This window comes from Rhinoraja longicauda, chromosome 18 (genome assembly GCF_053455715.1).
Source record: "Rhinoraja longicauda isolate Sanriku21f chromosome 18, sRhiLon1.1, whole genome shotgun sequence".
Taxonomy (NCBI): Eukaryota; Metazoa; Chordata; class Chondrichthyes; order Rajiformes; family Arhynchobatidae; genus Rhinoraja; species Rhinoraja longicauda.
Genome location: NC_135970.1, coordinates 26,846,349 through 26,871,871, shown reverse-complemented (window position 1 = coordinate 26,871,871; position 25,523 = coordinate 26,846,349). Strand labels below are relative to the sequence as shown.

General features: G+C 43.0%; 1 protein-coding gene across 2 annotated transcripts in view; it reads right to left on the bottom strand.

Moving 5' to 3' along the window:
- lrp5 (low density lipoprotein receptor-related protein 5) overlaps positions 1 to 25,523 on the bottom strand; it is a 161,774-nt gene that overhangs the window by 110,825 nt on the left and 25,426 nt on the right. For both annotated transcript variants that reach the window (XM_078415374.1, XM_078415375.1), the window contains exon 2: positions 16,022 to 16,415. In XM_078415374.1, the coding sequence (XP_078271500.1) occupies positions 16,022 to 16,415 (394 nt within the window). The remainder of the gene's footprint in view (positions 1 to 16,021; positions 16,416 to 25,523) is intronic.

Genomic DNA, 25,523 nt, shown 5'->3' with positions numbered 1-25,523 from the left:
TTTTTGAATGCCTCTGAAATTAAAAAACATTTAACTAAATTCAATTAAATCAAAAAATATAACTGTCTGATACTCAGCTTGCTCACTTGAACAACACAACCAAAACTGATAATCTAGTCTCAGTCTGAAGAAGGGTCTCGACCTGAAAAGTCACCCATTCCTTCTATCCAGAGATGCTGCCTGTCCCTCTGAGTTACTCCAGCATTTTATGTCTATCTTCGGTGTAAACCAGCATCTGCAGTTCCTTCCTACACTGAAAATTTAGTCACTGCCATATCCCTGATGTGTTGCTGCATTATCGATGTGCCTACATTTCCAAATTATTTCACTGCCTATCAGAATGGCTTAGAATGCCCTGAATTAGTGTGCAATGCAATATGAATGGATGGTTTTGGTTTATCACCTCTGCCTATGTAAACTTCCACCAGCTTCCAATTCCTCAAAGCTTTAAATTCAAGCAATCAACCAAATTGAAACATTTTTTGATCATCTCCCTCCAACCCGACAAATGTTCTTACTCTTTTAGTTCCCTTTACTTGAAGCCCTTCAAATTGATTTCCTTCCTGTTGTAATTAAATAGGAAACGTGCACCCACAACATGATAATCATAAATCAATTTGACGGTACTCTCACAAATAAAAAAGGTGAGAATCGTGGTGCAGAGGCAGAGCTCTCATCTGAAACGAAAAATGTAGTCAATGCTAGGAAATACACAGACGTGAAATAAAGATCTTTTTTTCCCCTCAGTAATGCCGAGGTCACAACGTGTCAATAGGACTGAATAGACAGACTGTGGCAATGCAGAATGAGGCAGAGGACAGGGATAGAGGTGTAAAAACAACAAAGGTAGAGAAAGATGTAATAAAAACAGGCAGATAGGCAAAGACAGACACATTCAGTTCTATAGATATAGAGTGACAAAAGGTCCACCAACTGTGAAAAAGAGAGAAAAGAAAGAATAGTGAAGGCTTGACTTTGATGTTTACATGGTTGAATTGTTTACATTGTGCAGATTGTTGCAATCAGCAGAAACTGCTAGTTGTTTTGGTGCTACATTTTTGTCATTTTTTCAGTGTTTCTGAATGCCTCTGACATTAAAAGCATTTAACTAAATTCAATTAAATCAAAAAATATAAACTGTCTGATACTCAGCTTGCTCCCTTAAACTACACAACCAAAACTGATAATCTAGTCTCAGTCTGAAGGATCTCGACCCAAAACGTCGCCCATTCCTTCTCTCCAGAGATGCTGCCTGTCCCACTGAGTTACTCCATCCAGCATTTAGTGTCTATCTATCGATGCTGTTCGTGTTTTCCCTTTGACAATTATTGTAATTTGACTTATTTTGGTGAGTTTTAAACACATCGCCATGAGCAACTCTAAAAGGGGATCTTAACCAATAACTAACTTCTAACTGAAAACAAATTCAATTTCTCTACAAAGGCAAATCCAGCAGCATTTGCGATTCTCTGAATCCTTTTGAACTAAGTTTCTTGTACGAACAAGTTTCAAGTGTTTTTCTATTTTGAAGTTTAAACCAATCTTTTCTATAATATTATGGCGAGTCCGAAAACTTGTTGGTTGTAGAAGAAGTTTATTGCAGCCGCAATATTCGAATACAGAGTTAAACAACAAGGTAAAGGACAACCATCAAAAACTTACTGTCTTCTTCGAAGACTTCGCCGAACTGGCTATTTCGGGCGCCAAAAGCGCACATGACATCGCTGGCCAATCAGCGATGTCGCTCCCTGGACCAATCCCCATGGTCGCGTTCACACGTGACCTCGCTGGCCAATCCGAGGGTTCGACGACCTGGACCATTCTCTATGGTCGCTACATGACCCCCCCCAGAACCCGAGGTGCGGAACCTAGCAGGGAGCCGGATTTCGCGACCATAACGAGTACGGAGAGGGACAGCCTGAACCACAGGAGCCGGGGGTTCCGGACTTGGCGGAACAGCCGGAACGGGAGGTCCTGGAGGAACTACCGGAACGGGGGGTCCTGGAGGAACTGTCGGAACGGGGGGTCCTGGAGGAACTGTCGGAACGGGGGGTCCTGGACTGAGCGGAACTAACGGAGGTCGGCCTCTCCTAGGGGTTTGACCGACCAGGACTGGTTGATCCGGATCCAAATGTGCAGGTTTGAGCCGGGACACCGAGACGAGCTCACTCTTGCCGCACATGTCTAAGGTGAAGGTAGCCGTTCCCTTACGCAAAACCCGGAACGGCCCTTGATAGACCCTCTGCAACGGGGCGCGATGGGCATCTTTTCGCAGAAAAACAAACTCACAGTCCTTCAGGGAAGGCGGTTCATGTACCATGGGACACCCATGATGTGAAGTTGGAACTGGGGCCAGGGAGCCCACCCGTTCCCGGAGAGATGCTAACACCGATGGGACTGTAGGCAGCTGGTCTGAAAGGTCCGGAAACAAATCTCCGGGTACTCGAAGTGTCGAGCCAAATACTAGCTCCGCGGACGACGCACCGAGATCTAGCTTAGGAGCAGTCCGGATGCCCAAAAGAACCCAAGGGAGCTGGTCTACCCAGTCCGGGCCTTCAAGCCTTGCACTGAGGGATGCCTTAAGTTGACGGTGGAACCTTTCTACGAGTCCATTTGCCTGGGGGTGATATGCAGTAGTGGGTTGTAACTTGGAACCGTACAGTTCTGCGAGCGCGGTCCAGAGGGACGAAGTGAACTGTGGCCCTCTGTCAGTGGTAATAACTGCCGGGACCCCGAAACGAGCTACCCAATGAAGGGCCAAAGTCCTAGCACAAGACGCTGACGAAATATCAGACAATGGGAAAGCCTCTGGCCACCGGGTGAACCGATCCACCACCGTGAGGAGGTGGGTGTAGCCCCGGGAGGAAGGCAAAGGCCCGACCAAATCCACGTGGATGTGGAAAAAACGAACTGCTGGGACCTCGAAATCCTGTACGGGGGGCTGGACGTGGCGCTGGACTTTAGCGGTCTGACAGGGAACGCAGGAACGTGCCCAACCCGCTACCTGTTTCCGTAGGCCATGCCAGACAAACCTCGCTGCTACCAAGGCAGAGGTGGAGCGGATGGACGGGTGCGCCAGCCCATGAATGGCATCGAAAACCCGGCGCTGAAGGGAGGGCGGTACTACCGGCCTGGGACGGGGAAGAGAAACATCGCACCAGACTTTTGTGCCTTCCGACCCACAAGCTACCTGGGCCAACTTCAATCCCGAAGTGGTGGACCGGTATGCCGAAACGGTATCCGCTAGAAGCTGTGCCTCCGCAAGCTCCTGGGGATCCACTTCGCAGTCCACCGCCGAAATAGGGGGAAAAGCGGGTCTAGACAGGGCGTCAGCAACGGCATTAAGCTTACCCGCGACATGACGGACATCGGTGGTAAATTCGGAGATAGCAGTCAGGTGCCGCTGCTGGCGGGCCGACCATGGGTCAGACAATTTCAAAAAAGCAAATGTTAATGGTTTGTGGTCCGTAAAGGCCACAAATGGGCGGCCCTCGAGGATGTACCTGAAATGACGAACAGCTAAATAGAGAGCCAGAAGCTCTCGGTCAAATGCGCTATACTTCAGCTCGGCCGAATTTAGTTGCCGGCTGAAAAACGCTAAAGGCTGCCAACGGCCACCGACCTGCTGCTCCAGAACCCCGCCCACCGCCACGTCAGAGGCGTCAACCGTCAGGGCCGTGGGGGCGGAGGGGCTCGGATGGACCAACATGGTGGCGTCTGCCAAGGCTGCCTTAGCTGCTGTAAAAGCTGACTCTGCGGTCGGGGACCATATCAACTCTACCGGATTCCCTGCAAGGCATTGGAAAAGCGGGCACATGACTCGCGCAGCTGCCGGAACGAACCTATGGTAGAAATTAACCATGCCTACGAACTCCTGTAGCCCTTTTACTGTGGTGGGCCTGGGAAATGCCCGGATAGCCTCCACCTTCTCGGGCAAAGGGGAGGCGCCGGCAGGGGTAATTCTGTGCCCTAGAAAATCAAGAGCAGGAAGGCCGAATTGACATTTGGAGGGTTGGATAATGAGCCCGTGGTCTTGGAGCCGCTGGAACACGGTCCGCAAGTGGGCCTGGTGTTCCTGCACTGAGGGGCTGGCGACCAGGATGTCGTCTAAATAAATAAACAAAAAGGGTAAACCCCGGCCCACGCGGTCCATCAGTCATTGGAAAGCCTGTGCCGCGTTCTTTAAACCGAAAGGCATACGCAACCATTCAAACAACCCGAACGGAGTAATCGTTGCAGTTTTCTGTATGTCCTCCGGTCGCACCGGGATTTGGTGGTATCCTCGCACCAAATCGATTTTGGAAAACACCACCGCTCCTTCCAGCCCAGATGAAAAGTCCTGTAGGTGCGGTATGGGGTAGCGATCAGCCGTGGTGACAGCATTGAGACGCCGATAATCGCCACATGGTCTCCACCCCCCAGATGCCTTGGAGACCATATGTAAGGGCGAGGCCCACGGGCTGTCAGACTGACGGACAATTCCCATTTCCTCCATCTTCCTGAACTCCGCCCGTGCCACCACCAGTTTGTCTGGCGGTAGTCTCCTGGCCCGAGCGAAAACGGGAGGGCCTTCGGTGCGGATGTGATGGACCACGCCGTGCTTGGCCGAAGGCGTGTCAAAACGTTGAATGAGCAGCTCTGGAAACTCTGCCAGAATCTCAGCATACGAGTCGGGGGCCGCGACGACGGCCTGGACAGTAGGGCTGGGCGAGGAGGCGATTGTCGGAGCGACGTGCTCATCTTCGGCGGAGGGTCGGAGGTCGTTACCGCGGACATCAGGAACCAGTGAAAAAGCCCAGAGAAAATCTGCGCCCAGGATCGCTTGTTTGACGTCGGCTATGATGAATGGCCATTCGTACGTGCGGAGGCCTAACACAAGGGACATCTTCCGTATACCGAAAGTGCGAATTGGGCTGCCATTAACCGCGATGAGGGTGGGACCTGTCTTACCCGATCTGGTTTTGAGGTCGGTCGGCGGCACTATGCTGACGATGGCTCCCGTGTCCACCAAAAATTCTGTGTCCGTGAATCGATCATGGACATAGAGGCGCCGGTTCTGGCCAATCGTAACTGCCCCTATGTACGATCGGCCGAGGCATTTCCCGCGAAGGTTCAAGGCAAGCGGCAGTTGCGGGATTCGCTACCCCATCGTAGGTGATAATAGCACCAGCCGCGCTTGTGCGGATCTTTTTGGCGGGCTTTCGGAGAATTGGCGGGAGACGTGGCGCCATCTTGCCGTCGCTGTGGCGTGGTCACTGATGTCGAGACCTTGTTGATCGAACCGCTTGCCTTGTTTTTTGCTCTCGCTGCATATGCTTCGGGGTCCTTAAAAGAACAATCCGTGAGCAGCAGTCGGACATCCTCAGGAAGTCTCTCGCGGAATGCCTGTTCGAACATAGGGCAATCCGTATGCTCACCGGCTAGCATCATCATTTCGGACATGAGGACGGAAGGCAGTTGGTCTCCAAGATCCGGTAGGTGCAGAAGTCTTGCCGCACCACCATGCTTATTAAACCCGAAGATTCGCAGTAATACTTTCTTCATGGCCTCGTACTTGCTTTCCGCAGGTGGATTCACGATGAACCGCATCACGCGCTTGGTTGTGTCCGGCGATAGAGCGCTGACGAGGTAGTAGTACATCGTGGATTCGTCCGATATCTTCTTTATATGAAATTGAGCTTCGGTGTGGATAAATCAAGCTTGCGGTGCGTGCGTCCAAAACAACGGAAGGTGAACGCTTGCCGCGCTTAACTCCGGTGTGCCCGGCGCGGTCATCGTCAACGAGGCGTCGGGTTCCTGCTTAGTCGGTGATCGTCCAGATCACGTCGGGGTCACCAATATGGCGAGTCCGAAAACTTGTTGGTTGTAGAAGAAGTTTATTGCAGCCGCAATATTCGAATACAGAGTTAAACAACAAGGTAAAGGACAACCATCAAAAACTTACTGTCTTCTTCGAAGACTTCGCCGAACTGGCTATTTCGGGCGCCAAAAGCGCACATGACATCGCTGGCCAATCAGCGATGTCGCTCCCTGGACCAATCCCCATGGTCGCGTTCACACGTGACCTCGCTGGCCAATCCGAGGGTTCGACGACCTGGACCATTCTCTATGGTCGCTACAATATTAACATAAATTATCTTCTGTAACAGGAACAGATCGAAAACTTAATTATAGTGAATTTTTCACAGCCACACTGCCAACTTGGCAAAACTATCATTAGTTTTGCTTTTTGTAACCTGAAAACAGCAACATTCAGAGAAAACATAAAAATATTGTTATATTGTACGATGTAATATTTAAATATTGTTGTAATTTACTGTCTAGGGAGAGAGAATGGGGGGTCTGAGAATGGGGACAACAGGGGTCGTGCGGAGGGGGCTTGGTGGTGGGGGAAAGAGGGGTACTGGGAAAAGGGGAGGTCGTGGGGAAAGGGGGGTGTGGGGAGAGTAAGAGTGGGGCTGGGGAGGAGAGAATGGGGGGTGTGGGAATGGGCCCAACGGGCCCACTTTGCTAGTATATTACTAAAACTCTCATCTTGTCTGTTTGTTTGTTTGATTGTGCGTACCCGAAATACAGTCAAAACGGTACATGATGCAACAACAATTTTAGGCCCACCTTACTCACCATTGGCCTGCAGTTCAAATGGTTGTTATATTTTAATAGTTATTCACTTTTTAAACTTTAATTAATCACTTTTTAAACTTTAATAAATCTCTTTTCCACTTGCCCTGCCCGTCAGCCGCTCCTGCGCAGTAATACCTTCATGTTCGACGTCACAATAGGAACCTAACAAGTCCATACCTGCGCAGCTGGGGCCCGTTGATCTAATAATTACGTAAGATGGCCGCCGGATCCGCGCGTGCGTATTTGGGGGAGGATTGCCATTTTGAGATCGCAATTTGATTGGCTCTACCATCTCCCCCCCACATGGGGTCTGGCGCGTCCTGATTGGCTCCTGCCGCTCCCCCCACGTGGGGTCAATTGATTGCCTCTGACCTCCCACTTAAAGCCCGATTGGTCGCTGTTCCGAGTTCCACGTGGAGGGAGCACGGCCGCTGCTGATTGGTCGCCGGCTCTTCCAGCTCAAAGCACGCTGGTTGTCCGCCGGGGCTTCTTCCCGCTCAAAGCAACGGCCGTCGCCGTCGAGCCGCCGCCACTGCTGAATGAGGGGACAGTCGACGTCAAGCCGCCGCCACCTCAAGGGGGGTTGAGGGGAGATGGAGTGGGTGAGGGGGGGAATAAGAGGGGTTGAGGGGGGGGAGGGGAAGAGGGGAAGGTGCTAGACCAATGCAGGAGAGGTTTGGGCCCATCGGGTTCACCCTTTTCTGGTGTGTACCTAAATATTTTTTTGTTATGTGCAATTAATTGAAACGGAATACAATTCTCGATTTAAACACTCATTTATTTTAGATTTACTAAAACAACCAATTAAAAAGCAGAGATCATATTTTGTAACTCTGAAGTAGAAACAGAAAATAATATTTCTCTTTGCTTGGCCCGCTGAGTATCTCCCTCCTTCTCTGTTTTTATACAAATAAAATTGGCTGCGGCTTGCAAGGGCAAACATGGGAATGAGCAGAGAGGATGGATGAGACGAGAATTCAAATAAATTTGCAAAATAATCCACATAATCTCACAAACACTTAGCAGGTTAGGTCTTATCTTTTGATAGTTTAGATTATTAGTTTATGTCACATGTACCAATGTATTGTTAAAAGCTTTTTTTGTTGCATACTATTCAGACAGCGAAAAGACCAGACATAATTACAGTCACCCTGTTGACAGCACAAGGATACAGGATAAAGGGAATAATGTTTAGTGCAAGATAAAGTCCATTAAAGTCTGATAAATGTTAAACCAATGGGCTCCAATGAGGTAATTGGTAGGCCAGGACTACTCTATCGTGGTGATAGGATGGTTCAGTTGCCTGATAACAGCTGGGAAAAAAACTGTCTCTGATGATTCTGTACCTCTTATGAATTCAGGTGAATGACCTTTCCAAATCTGCTACTTTCAGAAACTTTACTTTAGACTTTAGGGATACAGCAAGGAAATAGGCCCTTCAGCCCACCAAGTCCACACCCACCAGCGATCCACTATCCTACACACGAAGGACAATTTACAATTTTATCAAGCCAATTAACCAACAAACCTGTACATCGTTAGGAGGGTGGGAGGAAACTGAAGCACCCGGAGAAAACCCATGCGCTCACAAGGTGAATGTATAAACTCTGTAGAGACAACACCCCTAGTCAGGATCGTACCTGGGTCTCTGGCACTGTAAGGCAGCAACTCTACCGCTGGACCACTGTGCTGTCCCAAACTAGAGCATACAGTATGAGAACATTTTAATGTTTTCGCTGAATGTTGCTGTTTCCAAGTTACAAAAAACAAAGCTAATGATATACTTCCTTTTTTATTTTACATTTCCAGGCATGCACATTATTTTGCTCTTGATTGATAGTCAACAAGCATTTGACAAAATTGTTTACTCATCATATTATAAATTTGGCACCAAACTACCTTTCTCAAATGAATATTGCATCCAAGCTGAAATTATATTTTTATCAGGAATTGCAGTGGTTAATGACGCTGCCTCTTAGTCACCTGGGTTCAATTCTGACTTCGGGTGCTATCTATGTGACATTTACACTTTCTCTGTAATTGCCTAGATGCCCTAGTTTCCTCCCACATTCCAAAAGATGTATTAATTGGATACTGTGAATTAACCAGAGTATAGATAAACAGCAGAGGTATCAACAAAGGGACCCAAGAGAGAATGTGTTGCAGGAAAATAAGAGGGAAATGGGACTACTAACATTGTTTTCTTGAAGTTGCCATGGATCTGAAAGGCCAAATAGCCCCTTTCTGTGTCACAGTAGATACGTCAATTTTTGATACCTTGAAGGAAGAATTCCAGAATTCCTCAATCTGGCTTTTCCTGCAAATTTCTTCAGGATACATTGAATAAATAAAAATGACTTTTACACTACCTATTGTACTTGCAGTTACATATAGCATGACGTGCATAAATAGCACATAGTAAAAACAATACGCTGTTTCTCGGTATACTTTGTGATAATAGTAAGAAACCAAACCAAAAGCAACACTGCACACTTTCTGTCCAATATCCAGTTATAGTACTTGCTTACTTGTGGTTCCATGCAAAACCTCTCTGTTTAAAAGTACTCTCGGCTTTTCTGCTGGATTCCTACAACACTTCCACTGGAACCTAAATCAGAAACTCATTCTTTTAAAACATATTTATTTAATACCCAAATTGGTATACGTTTTACAGACACAATTTATAAACAAGTTAATCTATGAGGACCAGAGGACATAGGTTTAAGATGAAGGGGAAAAGATTCAATGGGAATCTGAGGGGTAACTTTTTCACACAAAGTGTGCCGGGTGTATGAAACTTGTTTCCACACTGCTTCCACACTGCTTCACTCTATGACTCTATGACTCTATGACTTTATGAATAATTTAGAAAAAGAGATTCTTTGTCAGGCCGCATACATTGCACATCAAATTTAATGAAAGGCGATAATGAAAAAAATCCAACATTCAATATTACGGTAATTCTGCGGTGCCCATTAGAAGGCCTGTAAGTAATTTTACAATTTAAGGCGTAAAATTTATTTTCCACAGGTGGGTATGATAGAGTTGTTTGCTACTTTGTAAAGTTCCTAGGCTTACCGTCTTAGATTTTGCGCTGTTGCTTTGCATTAGGGAATTTCCAATATAAAGTCAGAAGAATAGTGCTTAAGGCAAAATAACAATGTCATATAATTATAATTAGTGTATGTCAAAAAATGTACATTATAGATGTCAAGGAAAACTTGACAATTATATCGTGCATTGCTTAATTGCATTCCAAAAAAAAAGTTTCAACTTATAAAAGATATTTTGAGGTTTAGCTAGTGTTGCAATATAGAAAAACATAGGCCGTAATAAAATTTGGAACCAAGCAATCTTGATCAGCTGGGCAAGTGGGCCAAGGAACAACTAATGAAGTTTAATTCAGATAATTGCATTTAGAAAAGTCAAAACCAAGCAGGACCTTCAGAGTGAATGGTACGGCTCTGGAGAGAGTTGTCAAGCAGAGGGATTTAGGCGCACAGGTACATGTTCCCCTGACAGTGATTGCAGGTGGTGAAGAAGGCTTTTGGCATGCTGGGAATTGAATAGAGAAGTTGGGATGTTACGTTACGTTTGTACAAGACATTGGTGAGGTCTCACTTGGAATATTATGTTCAATTTTGGTCACACTGCTTTCGGGCAGATGCCATTAAGCTGGAAAGAGTGCAGAACTGATTTACGAGGATGCCGTCAGGACTTGAGGGATTGTCCCTTGCCCAGCTGATCAAGATCCCACTGTATTTGATGATAACCATCTTCACTGTCAACGATACCATCTATTTTGGCGTCATCTGCAAATTTACTAAGCATGCCTTGTACCAAGTCGTTCATATCAAAGACAAACAGCAATGGGCCCATCACTAATGCCTGAGGCTGGCCACTGGTAATAGAGTCCCTGAGCAAGAGGGAGAGGTGGTGCAGCCTAGGCCTGTAGTCCTTGGAATGCAGGAAGGTAATCTTATAAAGGTGTGTAAATCACAAGGGGAATTAGCAGGGTGAATGCACAGTCTTTTTCTCCAGAGTGGGGAAATCAAGAACTCGAGGGCATAGGTTTAAGGTGAAAGGGGAAAGATTTAATAGGAACCTGAGGGGATAACGTTGTCACAAAAAGGGTGGGGGTATATAGAGGGAACAGCTAGAGGTAGGTTCTATAAGAGCATTTAAGACACTTGGACAGGTACCTGGATAAAAAAAGTTTAGAGGCGTGGGCTAATCGGACTAGCTTGGAAGGGGCATCTTGGTCAGCATGAACAAGCTGGGAAAAGTGTCTGTTTCCATGTGTGTGACTCAATGGCACCAAATGTGTTAGATTTTGGTGGAAAGAAAGTAGAGTGCACATAAAATAGGCAAAAAGAGATCTGGAGGTATAGGTACATTGTTCACTGAAAACAAAGTTGAGGTAGTTGCTAAAATAAATTCAGGGAAAGGAAGCACGATGTACGAGCAGAAATGTTATGGTGAACCCTTAGAAAATGATGGTCTGGCCACAAATGGAGTATAGTATCCATTTTTAAGTGCCACACTTTAGGAAAGAGTTGAAGGCTTTGGAGGGGGTGAAGAGATTTACTAAAATTATGATTCCTGGGATGAAGGACTTAAGTAATGCGGACTGACTGGAAAAGCTGGGTTTTCCTTCTTGGAACAGAAGAGATTGTGAGAGGATCACAAAGAAACATAGACTGAAATTGCTCCAATTAGCATACAGGTTGAAAGAACGGGTTGAAAGAAAGTGAAGCCAATTGGGAAAATAAATAGAAGTCTCGCAAGGAATTACAGTAATTCTATTTTATGAGTGGTTAAGCAGAGAAACTACATAAATTAAAGACAATTAGAAATGCTCTGAGGCAAGACAGGTAGTGGTAGCAGTTAGATTGCTCATGCTTGGAGCTAGAATAGATTATATGAATGTCTTCTGTTCCACATATCATGCGGTTCCAGACACCTAAATTTGCAATCCTATTCCAGTCTCAAAGGATTGAGGGATTTTGCAGACAACACATCACCCTGCATCTAACCACCCCAAACATTGTTTCCAACCCGACCATTATAACCATCAAGCCTTCCCTTAAATGTGTTACTGCTACCTGATTTAAAACCATCAGTCATCGTGGCAACAGATTTCATTTTCTCATTCTTCGAGAAAGGATTCCAAAGTAATTCTTCCAAAATCAATTCTTTAGTGTGTCCACGGCTAAATTATATTGATTGATTGATTTTTTTAGTTTAGTTTAGAGATACAGTGCAGAAAAAGGTCCTTCAGCCCACCGAGTCCACGCCGACCAGCGAGGTCCACACATTAACACTATCCAACACACACTAAGGACAATTTACACATACACCACGCCCATTAACCTACACACCTGTATGTCTGGAGTGTGGGAGGAAACTGAAGATCTCGGAGAAAACCCATGTGGTCACGGGGAGAACGTACAAACTCCATATAGATAGCACCCATAGTCGGGATCAAACCCGGGTCTCTGGTGCTGCAAGCGCTGTCAGGCAGCAACTCTACCACCATGGCCGCCATAAAAGGTTCTGTGCTGTATCTCTAAACTAAACTAAAACTAAAACTAAACTGAGAACTGACTTTCATGACCACACCATATTCATTTCCATATGTTCCCCTCTTGCAGACAAGCAGTCCTGACAAAGACAGTAGCATTGGTGCATGAATTGCTGTGATCTGTGACCCGAGTGATTCCTGCAGTCTTATTGTTCTGTTCCATATTGTGGAGGGCCACATTAAATGACACTCTGCCCTTAACCCTCCCGCTACTCTGATTCTCCTTGCCTCCCTTGATTTTCCCTTACCCCTATAATCTCCCTCCCTTTCAGCACTGTGTGGCTGCCATGGAAAGTTTAAATTCACCATGCTGACATGTTTCCCACTGCGCAGCACTTGAATTAGATGCCAGCTGAAAGCACAGCCAGCAGCTGCTTTCTGTAAATGCATGCATGTCTCCAACACGTTTAAATGGAAAAAAACACACAATAACCCTTTCTTAGAAACAAAGTAAAGCAATTAAGCTTTATTTTTGCTTTTGGTGAAACCCAGTTTGATGTTGAGGCAAAACATAGTGCCTATTTAGCGCACCAAAAATGTGTGAAATCCAATTTTTAGAGTCTTAAATGGTATAACTAAACAGCATTATTTACACAGAAAGTGTGCCTTGTGCATAGATTTTCGATGCAATGTAGACATTGTCACAATGTCACAAAATTAACACCTCACTTAAAACCACTTGATAAACTCAAGAAAATGGTTGCAAAAAGTAAATAGATATTTTGCAGCATTGCAAAAAAAAATCAATACAGTAAACCAAAAAAAATCTCAAGCAAAATAATATATCCACAGAACATTTATTCGAGTTACCAGATACTATTGTCAATTAAAATCAGTTGACTGATTTACAACAGCTGCTGTTAAAAATTCAAACAATTCCAATCAGGAGATAATCGATACACAAAGCAGTAAAGAACAATCTATTATTACTTTGGCACTGATTAAATTACTGATTTAACATTGGTTGGGCTAACTGCAAACTGTTATTACAACCGTTAAGTTATCTCGGTTCAGGTTCTGTAGGAAAATAACTGCAGATGCTGGTACAAATCGAAGGTATTTATTCACAAAATGCTGGAGTAAGTCAGCGGGTCAGGCAGTATCTCAGGAGAGAAGAAATGGGTGACGTTTTGGGTCGAGACCCTTTTGGCGAGGGGAGAGAGGAGAGAAGCGATGGGAGAGAGGAGAGAAGCGAGGGGAGAGAGGAGAGGGGAGCCCCTGATTGCGGGCGGGCGGGCGGCTCCGCTAACGGCGTCCATCTTGTTTGTGCGAGTGAAGAGATAGTCCGTGCGTGCCCTATGGTGACGTCATACGCACAGCAGCCCTTGGGAAAAGGTCTTTAGAAATTACATTTTTGAACTTTAAAATGTCTCTAACTTAAAAAATATAAGACCGATTTAAATAAAACTTGGTATAAACAGTGGCTGTGAGAGTGGTGATTAAGGTGGCGCAAAAATTGTGGTGCTATGGTTTACCGTTTTGGCAAAATCACAGAAATACATAGATACATACGGATACATAGATACATACGGATATCTATATATATATATATATATGTTTTAGTAGTATATATATAAAGATATAGATATAGATTATATTACCTATGATTACTGTAATTACAAAACTTGGTGTGGTGCTGCAAATAAGAATTTCATTGTTCTGTTTCGATACACATGACAATAAAACACGTGACTATTCTGGACAGGTGTACAAAATATCTTACTATTTTTATTATTATTTTAATATAGTTCATATCCCCAAATCTTTCATCGTGGAATAATAACATCTCTTATGTTCTGTGACTACCTAACTGAAATTTGAGTCTTAGACATTCAATTAGTCTACTAGGATACAACACAGTCTGTCAAATGTCTGTGCCAAATCAAGCTTTGCACCTGGTTACCTATTCTACAGTTTTTTAAAAATAGCTTTTCTCAACTGGGCCTACTAGTTAAAATCGAACTCAAGAAGCAACACAAAACACTCAGTTGAACCTACATTCATTGTAAAAATTCTCTTTTCAAATAAGAAGTTTCAAGTTTCACTTTAGAGCTCTAAAAGCTTGTGTAAAGCGAGTTAATACAATTGTGATAACTGATATTATCAGAACAATTCAGAATTTAGGAAAGGAATAAATTCAATTCTTCTATGAAACAATATCCAGGTACAATATTTAGGGGACTAAATAATGCTCCAATCATGCATTCCCGAGCTACATTTTGTATTTATTCAGATATTTGTAAAGGATTAGGACAGATTAAATTTGGCAACACAGAAGCCTGCCTATGCTGGAATTTGGAGCAAAAAATTGGAGAAAATCAGAGGGCCAAACAACATCTGTGGGGGGAAAAGGAATTGCCAACATTTTGTTCCAGGATCAGGATGAAGAGTGGAGAAAAATAGTTGTTTATATTTTGCAACAGTTTAGCTGTGTAACCTGTTTCTCTGGACTAAAATAACTCAAAAAAAGTAGAGCTTTCACATAACATTTATATTGTGTGTATGTAGAACATAAAGCAGTACAACACAGGATCAGGTTCTTTGGCCCACAAAGTCAATACCAAAGCCAAGTTAAACGAATCTCCTCTGCCAGCAGGTTATCCATACTCATCTAGTCACTGCATATCCATGTTCCTATTCAAACGCCTCTTTAATGCCACTATCAAATCTGCCTCCACCACCACCCCTGCCAATGAGTTCCAGGCCCCCACCACCATCCCGTGTAAAAAACTTTTCCCGCACATCTCCTTTAAACATTGCCCTTTTCAGCTGAAAGCTATGTCCTCTAGTTCCACTCTGAGAAATAGGTTCAGACTGTTAGAGCACATTCAATGGGCTGGCCATTCTAGCCAAAGAAAAAACATGCTTAACTCTCCCTTCTGATCGCTCCTTCAAAGATGGAGATAAAACTCAGGAACTCAGCTAGACATAGTTTAGTTTAGAGGTGTATGTAGGACATTATGAATGAGGTGGAAATTGTGACATCATTGCAGCCCTTCTATACATCATCAGTGAAGTCATCAAAACACCACATTTCTTCATACAATTAAAAGTCAAATCATAAAAATCAAACAAGGTTTTTCTTTCTCTCCAATGCTTTCCCCTAATATTGACAAAATATTTCTTCACGATGGCGAGAGTTGCAGAGGTAATGACTGCCTTCCACTTCTCTACACCTACTGTCTGACTATCAAACACATCCTATGTCCTGTGCATTCATAAGTTGTGGGGGGAAAAGTCACTACAGGTTAGCTTATCATATTTGCAGGACAGAGATTACCTCAAGTAACATCAGAACAAATGTTGATTGGAAACATCAAAAGTTTGCGTACAGCAAAAATCATTTAAGATAAATTGCCAAAGTAAAACAGCTATTAATTTGAGACGTCCTATGCAGATTACTTATTAAACGTTTTAATTAACATCATTCACAAAGTTTGCCTTGTAAAACAAAATTAAATTAAATTCCAAATAGCTGCAGTGGAAATAATACAGAACAACAATACTCCCAAAGGGCTATTCCAGTGTTTAGTAGCGATTGCTGAAAAGTAAAACAAACTTCCAAAAGGAAGAGGAAGTAACAACATTGTTTTTTTCTTTCACATTAACTTCAATTTAGCTTTATTTGGAAGTTGGTTTTATTTGCAAATGCAAGCCTGGTTTACTCTGAACATCTGCTCATTTGCACAAAAGGGAAATAATACCTTTGAAAGGTTGCTGCAGCAGCAGTGATACATCTCAAATTTCTAGTTTCATGCCAACTCAAAATCTCAACTCGTGAAATGAAAACACAAGGCAGGCTAAAATACTCACCCATGCTGTGGATCGAGAGCAATGGCCCTTGGTTGATCAAGATCCTGCCAGAAAAGGACTTTCCGATACATTCCATCGAGATTGGCAACCTCTATCCGATTAGTTTCAGAGTCAGTCCAATATAGCTTCTTGCCTAACCAATCACAAGCTAATCCATCTGGTGAAACGAGACCAGAGATGATCACTTTTTGGAAATTCCCAGTTACATTCACATGCGTCTGTTTAATGGCTTCTTCACTCACGTCAGTCCAATAAATCACCCCTTCAGTGTACAAAAAATCAACAGCGGCTGCATCCTCCAGACCACTGACCACTACAGTAGATTCAGGTTTCACCGATTCTGCATCGACCAACCTGACATCGCGCCGGTTAGCAAAAAGTAGCAGAGGCGATCCTATGGAGAAATAGGAAAACAGAATTAATTTCCAAAAACATGCACATTTTAAAATTCTGCTCCACTCCAATCCTTTAATGGCCATGCATCAGCCCCTAAGCCTTTCCTGACCGAGAAGAACGTAACTACCTCGGCTTCCTTGCTGGCGATAGAATTTACATTAATTACCTTTATCATAATCTTGATGTGACACTGAAATATGCTTATATCCTTCAGTTTAAAAAAGGGAAGTGCAACGAGACCTGGGTGTCCCTATACACCAGTCACTGAAAGTTAGCATGCAGGTACAGCAGGCAGTGAAGAAAGCTAATGGCATGTTGCCCTGTATAACGAGAGGATTTGAGTATAGGGGCAAAGAGGTCCTTCTGCAGTTGCACATGGCCCTGGTGAGATCACATCTGGAGTATTGTGTGCAGTTTTGGTCTCCTAATTTGAGGAAGGACATCCTTTCTATTGAGGCAGTGCAGAGCGCAGGTTCACAAGGTTAATCCCCGGGATGGCAGGACTGTCATATGAGGAAAGATTGGACAGACTGGGCTTGTATTCACTGGAATTTAGGATGAGAGGGGATCCTATAGAAACATATAAAATTATAAAAGGACTGGACAAGCTAGATGCGGGAAAAATGTTCCCAATATTGGGGGTGTCCAGAACCAGGGACCACAGTCTAAGAATAAGGGGGAGGCCATTTAAAACTGAGATGAGAAAAAAGTTTTTCACCCCGAGGGTTGTGAATTTGTGGAATTCTCTGCCACAGAAGGCAGTAGAGGAAAATTCACTGGATGAATTTAAAAGAGAGTTGGATAGAGCTCGAGGGAAAAGCGGAATCAAGGGATATGGGGAGAAGGCAGGCACTGGTTATTGCTTATGGATGATCAGCCATGACCACAATCAATGACGGTGCTGGCTCGAAGAGACAAATGGCCTCCTCCTGCATCTATTTTCTATGTTTTTATGTTTCTATGTTAGCACTGGGGGATTACTTTGGTAATGCCCCAGTGGGCAGGACATATACACATGAATGGTACACTCTCAAGGATCACTGTGGAGCAGGAGATCTCTGTGTACTTGTTTATGGATCTGTGCACTGTGCAGTGCAGGAGGTTAAGATACATGTGGGATAATTGCTTTCATTAGCTGGGATAGAGAATATAGGAGCGAGGTTATGATACACAATTCCACAAAAGATTGGTTACATGGAATAATCTGTGGATTTCTAATCACCACACTACCGGAATGATATGAATACAGTGGAGAGGATGCAGAGAAGATTCACCAGGATGTTGCCTGGGCTGGAACACTGCACTTATGGGGAGAGACTGAACATGCCGGATATGTTATCCTTTGGAACACAGTAGAGGTATACATTATTATGAGTCAGTGGGCCCTGCAACTGAAGATTCAGATCGGGGTTCATGTGCATTCCATCACAATTGCTGTACATTAGTTGTTCAACAATGAAAGAAAAACCTTTTTGCCAGGAATAATAATGTTTCAGATATATTGATAATAGTCAACATAGTCAATTTTCAAACGGAACATTGAACGCACAACAATGTGAAAAATACATTAAAAAGATTAAGGTTTGAAAGTTACGTCGTAATGGGAATCACAGAGAATAGAACGTAAACATGCTAATTTATTTTCTTTCCGTATTTAGCAAAGTGTCTCAAATTTGAGAACTCGATGTCAGAATGTTTGCAATGCACACAGTTGCTCATTTTGAATTAAACAAAGTGTCAGATCTCAGAATTCTAAACATGGTTTTCAGACAGAATAAATCTTAATCTAATAGAGTTTTCACATTAGATGTAAAAAAAGCTTACATTAGAGTATTCCACAATGTGTTATGTCAATTCCTACAAGAGCAAACATTTAAGGTTTCCACAACTAGTTTATTTATTTTATTGAACCCTCTCCACAAAACAAGGAGTGGTAAATGGGGAGTCATTCCAAGAACATTAGTTCACACAATTTCCATAATTTTCACATCCATCATGACCAATAAAACTTGAATTTTAAACAAGAAAACCCAGCGGTCCATTGACGTCTGGCTTCAGCAAAAATATACTTTTTTGATATATTGCATGCATGATAGCACAGTCCTTGGGTATATTTTATGTTATATCTCAAAGATACAAAGCATGTTAACATGAAAACTTAGCCATCAATGTTACCGACAACCACTACCTGACTAACGCTCTCAAAATGGTTGAAATTGTGTCAATTAAGAACAGACACAATGGTTTCCAGCATCGACAGTATTTTAATCTGATCAATGTCTCGCATGGCCTTTAATATAAAATCACTTGCAGATAATGAAGTTCAGAAGAAAATTGCAGTGGTGTAAATGGGATGGAAATATCAGGTACTCATCACTTATAATGATTCACTTAAAAATAAATCATGACAGATCTAACAATATATTTTTTAATGCAACTTGATCATGGTTTTACAATCCTGGAAACAAGATAATTCTTGCATGCATAACAACACAGGTGGTATAAAAACCTAAATATATTACATTGAAAATGAGAAGTTTCAACTCTGGCCACATAGCCTATGCAGAGCAAAGCCTTGAAATAAAAGTGACAGGTAGTGGCAAATAAAAACAAAGACATATTATATGCTATTGCTATTTAGGCAATTTTTCATACTAGTAAAGAGCATTCCGTCAGTTAAACTAGTGGACAAAACATAGTGAGCAATCATCAACTACAGTATTACCTATATTTATATTCTGCATTGTGCATGCCCTATAATTAGTTCTGCCTTTTAGTCTCTTAATTAATGCAAATCATTGCTGAAAATAATGTTTATCATATCCACCCTGTGTTTTTAGCACCTAACTTTAAAACACATGCTCATTTTTAAGATCAATATTTACTGATGAATTCAGGGTGAAATTCAGGCCCATCCCCGGACCCATCCCCGAACTCTACCTCCGCTACATTGACGACTGCATTGGTTCTACCTCTTGTACCCATGCAGAACTCACTGACTTCATACATTTCACCACCAATTTCCATCCTGCTCTTAAATATACTTGGACTATCTCCGACATCTCTCTACTGTTTCTGGATCTCACCATCTCCATCACAGGAGACAGACTAATGACTGACATCTACTACAAACCCACTGACTCCCACAGCTATCTGGACTATACTTCTTCCCACCCTGACTCCTGCAAAAAGTCTATCCCCTACTCCCAATTCCTCCGTCTACGCCGCATCTGCGCCCCGGGATGAGGTTTCACACTAAGGCATCAGAGATGTCCTCATTCTTCAGGAAACGGAGGTTCCCCTCTTCCATTATAGATGAGGCTATCACTGGGGCCTCCTCTATATCTCGCAGCTCTGCTCTTGCTCCCCCTCCCCCATTCGTAACAAGGACAGAATCCCCCTTGTCCTCACCTTCCACCCCATCAGCCAGCGTATCCAACAAATCATCCTCCAACATTTCCGTCACCTACAATGGAACCCCACTACTGGCCATACTGCACCTCCTCCAACCTCATCTATTGTATCCACTGCTCTAGATGTCAACTTCTCTACATCGGCGAGACCAAACGCAGGCTCAGCGATCGTTTCGCTCAACACCTTCGCTCAGTCCGCCTTAACCAACCTGATCTCCCGGTGGCTGAGCACTTCAACTCCCCATCCCAGTCTGACCTTTCTGTCATGGGCCTCCTCCAGTGCCATAGTGAGGCCCACCGGAAATTGGTGGTATTGGAACAAACAGTACATCTCTTGTGGTTGCAGGGAAAAGTATCTGGGGAAGGGGTGGTTTGGGTGGGAAGGGATGAATGAACCAGGGAATTGCAGAGGGAGCGGTGTCTGCATTAGATGAAAAGGGGTGGAGTTGAAAAGATGCGACTTGAGTTGGGATCACGCTGAAGTTGGCGGAAATGTGTGTTGGATGAGGAGGCTGGTGGGGTGAAAGGTGTGGACCAGGGGAACTATCCTTAATCTTTTGGGGGGGGGGGGCGGGGGAGCGAGAGCAGAATTATGGGACAGAGAGAAGACATGGGTGAGGGATCCATTTTGTCCAGACAGCTCCCAATACATTTTTTTCCATTAACTATTTTTGACTATAGGCCTTTAATTTGCAATCTTTTAAGTAGTAACTGTCTTTGCTGTAACTTAGTCAGCAGGCATCCCTCACAAGTGATCCTCCACACACCATATACTATCCCCTTTAGTTTAGAGTCTCATGATTGCCATCCTCCAAGAAAAGGCCATATATTTTTTTTACAACTCGCTCAGTTTTCATTCCATATGTATTTTTGGTTTTATCACACATCATTTCTATCCCATCCACTTCAATAAAACACTATTATTTTGCAGCGACAATTACAGACTCAACTATATTGATTCAAGTAACAAACTACAAAAATACACACAATTCTGATTTGGGTGTTTTGCTACCCTGACAAATGGATGTTATTTTTTAAATATTCATAATCTATTTCAACAATCTTACAAAAATATTCCAAAAAAATTACAAAGATAATTTATTGAGATCAATATTAGGGCAGCACAGTGGCGCAGCAGTAGAGTTGCTGCCTTACAGTGCCAGAGACTGGGGTTCGATCCTGACTACGGTGCTGTCTGTACGGAGTTTGTACATTCTCCCCGTGACCAGCGTGGGTTTTCGCCAAGATCTCCAGTTTCCTCCCACACTCCAAAGACATATAGGTTTGTAGGTTAATTGGCTTGGTATAAATGTAAATTGTCCCTAGTGTGTGTAGGATAGTGTTAATGTGCAGGGATCATTAGTCACTGCGAACTCGGTGGGCCGAAGGACCTGTTTCCGCGCCATATCTCTAAATCTCTAAACAAAACTAATGGTTAAAAAAATAATAGGAGAAATATAATATCATCGTATATTGGGTATGGCTGCAGTCGCCAATATTCCCATGGAAACAGGTTTATTTGCGGGGCAGACAGATACATGTATACTTGCAGCCATTTTATTAGAATCCAATAGTCAGATTGCTGAAGTTAGTCAGATAATGACTAATCAAAACCATAACCATCGGCATTAGGTTGGCTTTGTTGACTTTTTAAACTATTCTGATGATGGAATAGAGGTTCAATCAAACTACAGAGATTATACATTTTAAAAGAGGAACTTCAGTTAGGCAGTCAAAATATATAATATTCTACATTCATTCCTAGAAGTGAATACATATAGGTCTAAAAAGTAATTCTAGCACTTTTCTCAAGCGTAGCCCAAGGTTCCATGGCTACCAGCTATTCCTGCACTCCATGCAGTCCAATATCCTCCCGACCAGCCCCAAATTCCCACCTGAGCTCCCACTTAGAAATCTTAGGTACTTGCAATTCTCAGGAATTATTTTAAATTTATACCAAATCTGTACATGGAACAGCCAAGGTTTTCTTTTTGCCATTATAGATGAAAAGTTACCTTAGGTAGACAGCAGCGTACAATCAGATCAGCTATGATCTTAGCAGAAGGAGAACCACACCTCATGCACCACTTACATGCCCGTCTCATCAGGCATATTCTTCTCCATCTGTGGGGGAGTCTGGTGCTTCTATATTACATGCTACAACACCTCAAAACCATAAAACCACAGTGGAAGCAACTCATCCTCAACACTGTGGGACCCCTAAGAACAGTCTATCAAGCCAAGTTAAGATTTTGGTCCATAAGGGACCCAAAGACTAGGGGGAATGAGGAAGCCAAAGAACAAAACAGTGATGATCTTTCTGATCTGATGGAACAGACTCAGGGACTGCATGTTTTATACAATACAATACAATATATCTTTATTGTCATTGTACCCAGGGGTACAACGAGATTGGGAATGCGCCTCCCATACGATGCAATAATTTAAGTAATTAACAGCAACCCAACGAAACGAAACAATTGTAACAGTTTTTAGACAGGGTAAAGTGCAAGTTGGTCTATGCGTTGTGGCCATCCGGCTCAGCAGGACCGGTTCATAGCAGCTATGGCCCTGGGGATGAAGCTGTTCCTGAGTCTGGAGGTGCGGGCGTAGAAGGCCTTGTATCGTCTGCCCGATGGAAGGAGTTCGAACAGACTGTTGCAGGGGTGTGAAGAGTCTTCTGCACCTAATAGTTCTAGATTCTTATGCATCTTTTCCTGCATTTTGCAGCAGACAACTAGATTTAATTAGCATTAAATCAGAAATTGGTCAGAGCAAATTACAGCAGCTGAATACTATGTCAACTCAGATCTCAAAATTAGTTAATGCCCAAACTATTTTTATGAATATAAAAGGGATGGAAAAACAATATTTTAATCATTCTAAAGTCTTCCCACTGTCTCTTTACCTGGGTGTTAGGGGTTATGGGAAGAAGGCAGGAGAATGGGGTGAGGAGGTAGCGATAGAACAGCCATGATTGAATGGCGTAGACTTGATGGGCCGAATGGCCTAATTCTGTTCATATCACTTATGACCTTTATAATACATCTATGACAAAAGGCAAACCAGACACAAATGTCAGTAATAAAGAGGACAGAAATATAAAACTCAAACATGCAACATTAACAGAAAAAAGCAAAGTGCTGGGGATCCTGAATTTGTAAATGACAGAAGAATATATTGTGAATCCTCAACAACTCCCTGGCAATAGAATCAAACAGTAAGATCCAAAGTTATATTCTTACATGCATAATCTGCACACTCACTTAACATGATTATTATTACTATTTTTTCAAGAAATATGCCAATAAGAATACTTTCAGGAAAAAGGTATAGGAGTTTGTAAGCCATGACCACCAAATACAAGAACACTACACTATCTGGCTCTTGAACACTGCACAACACTAGTCTCAACTCTGAATTTCTATTGACTGTTGTTGATACGAAAGACTTTAGGTTTTTTGCACTTGTATTGTGGTTATTATTTTATTGATGTTCATTATATATAACCTAAGCGTTTTGTGTTTACAGGATTGTTATGCTGCAAGAAGTTCATTTTTACACTGTGCGTCCATATGATAATTAGATACTCTTGATAAGAATTAGATGGTTGAACAATTTGCTGAAGACAGTGTCTCAATGTCAGGGAAAGTTAATATTTACTTTTCCTTCCATGAAAAGCACAATTTATGGAATGGAATGGAATACATTATTGTCACATGTGACTAGACACAGTGAAATTCTTTGCTTGCATACCCAATGAATACAAATAGCAGCCATCTGCGGCGCTGACAAAGTTACAAAGCACGCCAGCTTTATATATGGGTATTCACTTAATAGCAATTTGAGGTGTGTTAAAGAGAGCCACGGGGTCATAGAGTCATACAGCGTGGAAACAAGCCCTTCGGCCCAACTTGCCCACACCAACCAACATGTCCCACCTGCCTGCGTTTGGTCCTTATCCCTCTAAACCCATCCTGACCATCTACCTGTCTAAATGTTTCATAAACGTTGCAATAGTACCTGCCTCAACAACCTCCTCCAGTAGCTCCTTTGATACACCCACAACCCTTTGTATAAAACAGTTACCCCTCAGGTTCTAATTAAATCTTTCCTTCCTCATCTTAGTGTCTTCAATTCCCCTCCTCTGGGCAAGAGACTGTGCATCTACCCGATCTATTCTTCACATCACCCCTCATCCTCCTGCGCTCCGATGAGTCCCAGCCTGCTCAACTTCCCCTTATAGCTCAGGCCCTCAAGTCCTGGCAACATTCTGCAAATCTTCTCTGCACCCATTCCAGTTGGACAACATCTTTCCTTCAACATGGTGCCCAAAACTGAGCACAATACACTAAATGCAGCCCCATCAATGTCTTGTATAACTGCAACATGACCTCCCAACTTTATATTCTCAATGATTGAATTAAAATATGGTTATTTTGCAAGTATGTCATTAGCTGTTTTAAAGTTCATAATCTCTGTTGCTCCCATTTCATGCAGCTGCACACCACGTTGTTTCATTATGCTAAAACCACCTTGCAATATACCCATTTAACATTGTTTTAGTAAACTGCCAGGAGCAAGAAGACCTTCCATATTACGCACAGTATAAATGGAAGAACATGAATTTAAATAGCCTCTTCTCACAATTATTGGACTGCCTAAAGAACTTTGGATCATTTCTAAAGTGCAATCTCTGTTGTTCTGTGAGCAAAGGGAGAGGTGGGGGTAAATCAGAGGGAAAATGGGATCAGAGGAAGGGTCTCAACAGAGAAGTGAGCGTTTGAAGATGCCAGGAGAAAACTGTGGCAGTGTAAACAGTATATACATACAGCAATGATAATTTAAAAAAAATAAGAGTTCAAAATAGCAGACTGATGAAAGATTGTTCTGCAAAATCTGAATAGTGCAAAATAATATTAAAGTACAATAAGGGAATTATTGGAAGATAATCATTGAGAAGGGTCACGTTCATTTTCTTGGGCACTGGAATGATGGAAGATTTCGCAAAGCAGATGGGAGATAAAAGACTGTTAAAGCGAGAGCTTGAATATGTGAGAGAAGCCGTCTACTTACTTTCCAAGTGTTTACCGTCAGAAAAGCAGAGCGGGCTTCTGCACCGAGATATATTGGACAGAACTAGTGTGGAATGGGTTTGGTAAGAAAGTGCGCTGAATTTGTTTTTGCTTGCTACTACTTGTATTGTGCCTATTGTAAACCACTTGCTCTGAGGAACACTTGGAACTCCAAGAGAGTGACAGGTTGTGGACCAAAGTAAGTCCCCCGGGGTGACGAATAAACTTGTTGAAGCAAGAACGGTGTGTTATCTCAGTATATTTATTGAGGAAAGATCGAGGGGAAAAGAATCCAGTTTAACACTTCCAAAGTGCATTACTTCCAAAGTATTTCTTAGGACGTAATGTTGTAATGCAAAAAAATAGCAGTTACAACACAAGGCCCCACAAATTATAACACGTTTATGATTAGATAACCTATAGTTTGAGTGAGACATAAACTTTGATCAGGGCACTCAGGTGAATTCCCCAGTTTTTTTGAAGTAGCATAGAAATTGGACCCATTTGTGCATGCTTTTATGTGTTGCCACTCCCATATGAAATTGCACCTTTTGGGGAAATGGCTCAGGCACTTCCCGTGTGGTTTGCCTTGGTGCAGCTGATGTTTGCCTCACCTTA